This window comes from Quercus robur, chromosome 8 (genome assembly GCF_932294415.1).
Source record: "Quercus robur chromosome 8, dhQueRobu3.1, whole genome shotgun sequence".
Classification (NCBI taxonomy): domain Eukaryota; kingdom Viridiplantae; phylum Streptophyta; class Magnoliopsida; order Fagales; family Fagaceae; genus Quercus; species Quercus robur.
In genome coordinates this window covers 1,348,033-1,357,302 of record NC_065541.1, presented here as the reverse complement: position 1 = coordinate 1,357,302, position 9,270 = coordinate 1,348,033, and the positions used below count along the sequence as shown (strand labels likewise).

The 9,270-nt window shown below is 33.7% G+C and overlaps 1 protein-coding gene across 1 annotated transcript; it reads left to right on the top strand.

Annotated features, from left to right (window-relative positions):
* The first annotated feature begins 4,171 nt into the window (after nucleotides 1–4,171).
* LOC126694119 (disease resistance protein RPM1-like) lies at nucleotides 4,172–7,857 on the top strand. The gene is made up of 2 exons (XM_050390182.1): nucleotides 4,172–7,257; nucleotides 7,755–7,857. Exon 1 carries the CDS (start codon nucleotides 4,323–4,325, stop codon nucleotides 7,149–7,151), a length of 2,829 nt encoding a protein of 942 aa, XP_050246139.1. The 5' UTR covers nucleotides 4,172–4,322; the 3' UTR covers nucleotides 7,152–7,257; nucleotides 7,755–7,857.
* The last annotated feature ends 1,413 nt before the right edge of the window (nucleotides 7,858–9,270 follow it).

Genomic DNA, 9,270 nt, shown 5'->3' with positions numbered 1-9,270 from the left:
TTTCATAAATTTTAACCCAAAAATTAAGAAAAAATAAAAATTTGAGGTAACTTACAAAAATAATAAATTTAAAGGCATAATTAGTCCAAAATGGACTGAAGTAGACTGATAGGACCAAAGTGGACCGAAGTGTACCAAATGGACGAAAGTGGACTAAATGGACCAAAATTTACCGAATGGACCAAATTGGACCAAATAGGAGCAAAGTAGACTGAATTGGACGCAATAGGCCAAACGTACTTCTTGGACCAAAGTGAACTGAAGTAGTCCGAATTGGATCATATGGACCAAAATAAACTAAATTGACCAAAGTGGACTAAATGGATGAAAGTGAATTGAAATGATATTGCTCAAAAGGAGTGTACGTAATAATGATAAATGATATATTTCAGTTTTTAGATATTATATAGATTTGTAAGACTTATATGTAGTAAAATTTTGCACTAACTACAATATCACTAAAAAATAATTAAGAATTTATTTATTATGTTGTTGATGTGAAACTAATTAATCAATCATGCCACTTTGTAAGTTGGTTAGTTAGTAAATGATATCGTTTAAAGTTTTAATTTTTACTACTAAAAATTTAAATGAAAAAAGTTATAAGATCCATTGCTTAAAAGATTTTACTGTTTGTAAGTGGGCATGGATTTCGTAATATATAGGCTACCTTGTGGTGGATTGGAGTGTCACTGCCTCACTGGCCACTCCTTTAGGTTGTTCCTGTGTGGGTCTTTTTTCTGTTGTCTTTTATTTATTTATTTTTTTGAGAAACAAACACACACACAAGGGAGAGGGAAAGGGGTTCTAACTGTTGTCTTTTATTTGATTAGCCATAATGGGATTCATTAATCACGGTGCAATTTGTGGCTGTAAAGCCTTGACTTTGCTAGTTCACAATTTTAGTGCTACGTGGGATGAGGTCCTGAAGCCCTCAGGAAAAAAAACGTCATTAACGCCTTATTTATTGACTTGTCGAACATGTATTCATCCATATGTGCACACCAGCCTATTCTTAATAAATCAAGACTTGGTCACGAAATTGATGCTGTAAGTTACGGTTACTTGTTTTTTTTAAGAGAGTTTCAACATATAATGTCTTAATCATAATTTTTTATCATCAGATCAGTACATCGATTGAATTTTGTTGTAGATGAGAATTAAACCTCATATCTCTTTTTCAATTATCAGACTTTACCAGTTAAGCTAATTAGAACCCACAGATGACGTTACTTGTTATATAAGGAGTTTAGCTTTGTTGAACTCTTCTATGCTCTTTCTTATTTGCAAATAGCTTTGTCAGATACATAATGACCTCTACCAACCACTCAATGCTCTTTCTTTGCTTTAGTTTTCTTCCCTTCCTTTTCTTTCACTCTTATTCTGCTTTGCCCTTCAATCCACATGATGCCTTCTCGCTTGTCGACCAAATTTGTGGACAAACCAAAGACGTTAAGTTCTGCCAGAGTACATTCAACTCGAACCCTCGTGCCACAACAGCTAATCTCAAGACCCTTTGTTTCATCATTTTGAAAATTTCCTATGCTAAATGCCACGGACAATGAAGCTTATATTGCTGAGTTGCTTAACAATACTAAAGACCGAGCAGTGAAGCAAGGTCTTCACCATTGCACCATCAACTATCTTGGATCGGTTATCGCCCTAGAGGAATCCTTTTATGACCTTAAAGATAGTTACTATAAAGGGGTACAAAAAAAGTCTAGGATTGCCTATCAAAATTCGAGAGATTGTGAGCATGCATTAATCAAAGGACCAGCCCATCAGTCATCCTTGATGAGTAAGAACAATGAACTAATACAGTTAACTGAAATCATCAATATTATCATTGTTATGCTTCTCAAATCAATGTGATTACATGCTTTGGTTATGTTTGAAGGATCAAATTGTTCTCATTATCATTTCTATGGAGAATGAAAGACCATAATCAGAGTTAAATTAGCCTATATCAAGAAAACTTGAAATGGAGGACTACATAAATACTGAAAGTAAGAGGGTTTATTGTTTTAGTTGGAACCATCTTGTTAAAAGTTAATGCTTGTTGTAGCTTTCTATGCATGCGGTAGTTTCTCATATATTTTAAAGTTGAGTCCTTTTTGGTCGTTTACTTGCATGTAATTTAGTTGGGTGCATGATAGACAAGTGGAAGATTGTCATTAATGTTTGAAAGTATATTCATGTATTTTGAAAAGTCTAGAATCAATTGAATGGAGAAGAAGAAGAAAAAAAATTATAAACCCTTTCTCTCTCTCTCTTGTTTTGAAAAATATTTGTTGTCCCCTTAGAAAAATTATTCTTTGGTGGAAAAATTTTAGAAAATGTCATCAAAATCAATGTGCTCCTTTATTCTAAGTCAACATTTTTAAAGAAAAACTAGTCTTTTTATCCTATGTAATCTATCCATCAACTCTTAAAATTGCAAGAAGTCTCAATTTTCAACAGAACTTTAAAATTTGGGCTTATGTTTTTCTCTGGGTTTATTGTTTTATGGGTTATGTTTGGATTAAACTTGGTGTAACTCTTTGTTATATTACACCACTATACAATTTTTTTTATTGAACAAGTATTTTGACAATCAATTGTTGGACTACATTGCCTTATTATATTCTTCATGTTTCTAAAATAGCAAGGATCAATATTAGAGTTCAATAACTATCTCATCATAAAATGTTGGGTAAATTATGTATTTGGTCCTTTGCTTTTATATTGTGTGTCAATTTGATTCCTAACCTTGCAAATATGTTAATTTAGTTCATAACTATTTGGTATTGTGTCAAAATTGTCCTTATCAATTACTGTTAAGTAATGGATGAAAAAGAACAAAGTTTAATTACAAAATTGGTTGAAGCTTAAGGCTGCAACCTTACTCAATATCTTTTTATTGGAGATTAATTTTGACAAATCCACCATTAGATTATACGTTCTTCTTATATCCTCTATGACTGCAAAATTTCTAGAAAATTAAAGATTAATAGTTATGTCATCAATAAATTGTTTAAATTGCAAGTTTTTCTATCTTAAAATTATGCATAAAATATAATCTTATAGATCATTAAGTAAATAATATCTAATTGATACAAAATTTGACATGTGTATTAAGAGCATAAAAAACATGCAATTCAACGGTTAAATTTACAAAATATGTAGTAATGTTTATTTTATTGAATAAGTTTGTAGCCTTAGGCTATAATTAATTTTGTAGCTAAATATTATCCGATGAAAAATACTCATATGGCTAACGGCCAAAATAAAATATTATTTTTATGCTACGGAAATTGCCACCTAGATTGCCTTGTCAACATAACATTTAAAATAAAAAAATAAAAAAGCCTTGTCCCCTCAAATTATTCTTCAATTTGCATTCTTATTGCCGTCAAATATCAAGAAGTTTGATTTACACTAAGAATCATCCATCCCACACCTTATACGCATTGGCATTAATCTAAGGAAATACTAAAAATAACCCTAGATGTCACCTTGTGAAACAAGACACTTAAAAATGCCACTTTTGTTAACTTAAGAATAAGAGAATCCCACATCGTCACACACAAACATCTTGCGGGACATTCTTTTACTCCACGTATAGTCAACGTCACCAACTAAAGACTTCAATTCTATTGTTGCTTTCACCACAAGGCATCCATAATTGACTTACTATCAAACCTCAATAAGTTGGCTTCTGTCATTGCTTTCACCTCAATAATTTCTTACTATCATATTTCAATAATTGACTGGCAAACTACAACTATATTTATAGCCTATACACTTGTATTCATACTAACTACAGGCCGTTACTATTCTCTTCTGACTCAAGTTTCAGAAAAAAAGTTTAGGCAATTTGAACACCGAGCTAAATCTCAGGCAATTTGTTTTCATAAACAATATTCATTATTCATAATTTGTCTCTAATATTAGAAATGTAAGACAGAAGAGAGAGAGAGAGATAGAGATTAGAGAGAGTGTGTGTGTTTTAAAAGCTTTCGGAAAGTGGAGGGAAGCTTCAACGCTGTTTAGATGTTGATATCAGATATGGACTCTTTTTTCTTAAGTACCATTCGAGTTACTTTACAGCTGTGGCGTAATTAAAAGTTAAAACATGATTGATGTTTCCGACAAAACATGACTGAAGTAGTAGTAGACTCAATGTATGTGGCTCAATAGCAAGAAAGTTTAGCGAAAGTGGATGGAAGCTTATTCTTTTTGAGAAAACCTGAAAACGTAAGCGAGTGTGGAAGCTTCATCATAGAGAAGAACCAAATTCAGATGAAATGATGTCAGTTTCCTTGGAGTAAAAAATACACGATATGGCACAGGATGCAGTGTCCTCTCTTGTTGACAAGCTGATTCCTTTGCTGACCAAAGAAGCAAAATTGTTACGAGGCATCCATGGAGAAGTTGCTGACATCAAAGGTGAGCTTGATAGCATTCAGTCCTTCCTTAAGGATGCAGACACAAGGGCAGCAGCTGAAGAAGACATGAGTGAGGGTGTCAAAACATGGGTAAAACAAGTAAGAGAAGTAGCTTTTCGTATAGATGTTGCGACCGATCAATACTTGGTTCAGGTGGCACTACATGATCCTCATTGGCGTGGCTTCCGTGGTTTACTCCAGAAAACCACTCACTTGCTCAAAACATTAAAACCACGCCATGAGATAGCCGCTGAGATTCAAAAGATCAAAGCTTCAATTCAGAAAATCAAGGAAAGAAGTGAAAGATATGGTTTCCAATCCACAGATCAAGGATCAAGTAGTGGTTCTCAGAGTGTTATGTGGGTTGACCCTCGAAAGGATTCCTTTTATCTTGATGATACTGATGTTGTAGGAATTGAAACTCATAGAGATAAATTGATTGGCTGGTTGGTAAAAGGACGTTCTCACCGTACTGTGCTTTCGGTGGTAGGAATGGGGGGACTGGGCAAGACCACTCTTGTTAAGAAAGTCTATGATCACCGGAGGGTACAAGGACACTTTGATTGCCATGCTTGGATTCCAGTGTCTCAATCGTACAACGTGGAAGGTTTACTAAGAAGCATGATAAGGCAATTTCGCAATGCTAGAATGGAGTCTCTCGTGGCAAGAATAGATGCAATGGATGAGGAGTTGTTGATTCATGAATTGAGAGATTACTTACGAAAAAAGAGGTACGTGGTCATATTTGATGATGTATGGAAAATAGACTTTTGGGAGGATATAAAACATGCTTTAATTGATAATAACAAGGGTAGTAGAATTATGATCACAACACGAAATATAGAGGTTGTTGATTTTTGTAAAAAATCTTCACCCGTTCTTGTTTACGAGTTGCAACCACTACCTCCTATTGAGGCTTGGAAGCTATTTTGCAAAAGGGCCTTCAAATTTGATTTTGAAGGACACTGCCCCCCAGAGTTGAGGGAATTGTCTTATGACATTATTGAGAAATGCAAAGGATTACCACTTGCTATTGTTGCTATTGGTAGCCTTTTGTCAACCAAAGATAAAACTATCTTTGAATGGAAAAACTTGCATGATAGCCTTGGATTTGAGCTAGGAAGAAGTCCACATCTTTCAGGTGTCAACAAAATTTTATCTCTGAGTTTTGAAGATTTGCCTTACAACCTCAAGTCTTCCTTATTATACCTTGGTATGTACCCGGAGGACTATTCAATTAATTGCGTAAGATTGATTAGACAATGGATAGCTGAAGGCTTTGTGAAGGAAACCGAGGGTAAAACATTTGAGGAGGTTGCACGAGAATACTTGACAGAATTAATCCACAGAAGCTTAGTTCAAGTATCAGAGTTTGATTTTGATGGAAAAGCTAGACGATGTCGACTCCATCATCTTCTTCGTGAGATCATCCTCCAAAAGATGAAGGATTTTAGTTTTTGTCATGTTTTGTCAAAAAAGGGATCCAACTTTGAAGGACTAACTCGACGTATGTCAGTTGATAGAGTTTCATATGATGTACTAGAGGGATTTGAGGACTCTCACATTCATTCTCTTTTATTGTTCAATCTTGATGAATTGCCGAAGTCCTTTATGAGTACTTTTTTTGCTAATTTCAAGCTTTTGAAAGTAATGGATTTTGAAGATGCTTTACTAGATTTCATTCCTGAAGATGTGGGAATTTTATTTCACTTAAGGTATTTAAGTTTGAGAAATACAAAGGTAAGAATGCTTCCAAAATCCATAGGAAAGTTGCAAAATCTAGAAACTTTAGATCTAAAGCAATCTCTAGTGTCTGATATACCAATAGAGATTAACAAGCTCTGTAAGTTGAGACATCTTATAGCCTACCATCGCAACCTCCAAATTGATTTCAGTTTGACTCATGAAAAAGGGATAAAGATACAAAAGGGGGTTGGTTGTTTGAAGAACTTGCAAAAGTTGTATCATGTGGAGTTGAATCATGGAGGAGTTCATCTAATTAATGAGTTGGGAAAGTTAAGACAATTGAGGAAGCTAGGCATAAAAAATTTGTCAAAGGAAACTGCGAGGCCTTTGTGTGATTCTATTGAAAAGATGAACTATCTTGAATCTCTAGATATATCCTCAACATGTGAAGATGAGATAATTGATTTACAATCCATTTCACCTCCACCTCAATTTCTTCAACGCCTTCACATAAAGGGCTATTTAGAAAAGTTGCCGGACTGGATTTCAAAACTTCAACATCTAGTCAGATTAAAGATTTTTTGGTCAAGGTTGAATGATGACCCATTGAAAGCCCTTCAAAATCTACCTAACTTATGTGACCTAGACATCTCATCCCAAGCATATAATGGAGAGCAATTACATTTTAAGAGAGGAGGGTTTTCAAAACTCCGTTTTCTATGTCTTAGGCAATTGGATGGATTGAACTTGTTGATTATAGATAAAGGAGCATTGGTCCTTCTTGAAACGCTTTTGATTGGGCCTAGTCCACGGTTAAAGAAGGTGCCCTCTGGAATCCGTTATTTGAAAAACCTCAAAGTATTGGGATTTTGTGATATGCCTAAAGAATTTGAAGAAAGTTTGGATCCTAAGCAAGGTCCATGTTACTCGATCATTGAGCATGTAGCACTTGTTTATCTCCGTCACAAGGTTGGCAAAGGATATTATGACTATACCAATCGCATTATCCGTTCCAAGAATTTGACATTGGCAAGTTGAAGAGGGCAAACAATCAGACAGAATGATGATTACAAAGATTGCAACAACATCAAGGAAAATTATTAGGCACTCCCATATTGCGGTCTCAACGTTTCTATTGAGAAAGGTTAGTGCAATTTGGTTTTAGAGTTGGTAGTTTTTGTTTTTGTTTTTCTTTGCTGGTGAATAAGGCTGTGGAGTTGTGATGATGAGTAGTACTGTAAATGCAATGGCTGTCCCTTCTTTGATTCACAACCTACGGTTTCTAGACTCTTGTGGCATTTGGAATTCACTTGTTTTCATATTATGCTTGTATTGCTAACATTGGGTGCGTCCTGGAAATAATACTATACAATACTAATTGTTTGGAAGACCACCAAAACATTGTGGAAGTAATTAATTTGAGATTGATACTTATATTTTTCTGTTAGTCTAATTCTATTACCTATCGAAGTTTGTCCATTTGTGGTAGGTAAACAATCAAGTTCCACTCAGTGACACTAGTCCAAATCTATAAGCACGTCTTCTCTATAATTCGACGCTTTAATAGTTTGAATCTATTCTTATTAGAACATTTTTATTCGCACCTTAATTAGTTCTGGAATTGTTGTGCTTTGTCTACAGACTTGCATGGAGAGTGATAATTAATGTTACTGTTGCAGCTGGGACTCTGGGAGCCTGGGATACATTGGTTTTATTTTCTAAAGACAATCAACTTGGAAAATCAGAAGGTTTTTATTTTAAATTTTTACAGTTGAATCTTGTACTATTCCGCTCATTTTTTTATTTTACTTTAAATTAGTGGTTGTTTATTATGTTAAAGGATATGAACCATTTTCAATTATGCTGTTTTTCTGGTTTTGATATGTGTCTTTTGTGCATTACTAGTTTTGAGGCATGTGCAAATCACGTGTAAAATTTAGAGAGTATTAATAACAGACAACATTATGATTCTATCACATGTAATATATATAGTCGAGATCAAGTTACATATGATATAATTTTAAGCAACATTAGATGAAAAAAAATCTATGAAACAATTGATATAGCCCAAATGGATCTATACAGGGGCTTTAGGAGCTATATCGGCGTTTTTGAAGCGCCGAGATAGACCTGCTTTTTTGTAGTGTTAGTAGTACCTCTAAAGTCCACTTCTATCCCATATAAGAGTGAAAGAGAAAATATAAAGACTACCATTAAAGCAAACTATCCATATAAATTATATATCTATTATCTATGCAAATGCGAAGGAATTATTCCATTATCATTTCTATCCAATACTTTTTGTTGAATTAATATTTTGAAAATTTCACAGTTAGATTATATGCTTTCTATGTTTTTAACAAGTATGTCCAATTTTATGTTAATCAAATATTATTTATTATTCAATACATAAACTTATTTATGCATAGTTTTAAAATATATAAAATTACAATTTAAATATTTTCTAGATGAGATAATATATTGCTCTTAGATTATTGTGAAATTTTACAAACCTAAAGGGTATAAGAAGAATATGTATTCCAATTGTGGATTTGTCTAAATTTGCATGAAATAAAAAATAAAAAAAGTTATACCATGATTAAGAATCCACTCATAACAGCATAACTTTGTTATCACAAATAAGAAATAGTTAAAAAAAAAAATGGTTAATTAAAAGAAGAGAATGCGAGGACATGGATCATATCCACTATAATATCTTAATGAGTAAAACTTAAGTATAGTTTTTCTTAGGAAATTCCCTCATTAAACTTAGGTACATTAGGTCTATTAATGACAACTTTTATTATACACCCATAAGAATAAGTCACATCAATGGTCCTAAAAAATTGTGAACATTTTTATGCCTCTAGATATGTTGATCTTGGGGAGGTTAATTAGTGCAATTGGAATGACAATTGTGCCCTGCTCTGTAGAGGTGATTGGGCAAGGATGGGGCGAGTAGCAATGATGGGTTTAGTCTTTTTAGTCCCGCCCCACCTTGATTTGTATTAATGATTATTTTATTATGTATTAGGAGTTTGGATTATGTTGTTATGTATAAGGCTATTAATGTTAAAGACATGGTTTGACTACCGCACACCCTTGGTTCGATGGTCACTCCACAAGTATAAGTGCTTGTGGGGTGTAGAGGGCAAGG

What these genes read in the sequence shown, in the direction of transcription:
- LOC126694119 (XM_050390182.1), top strand. Translation starts at nt 4,323, where the DNA reads ATGGCACAGGATGCAGTGTCCTCTCTTGTTGACAAGCTGATTCCTTTG.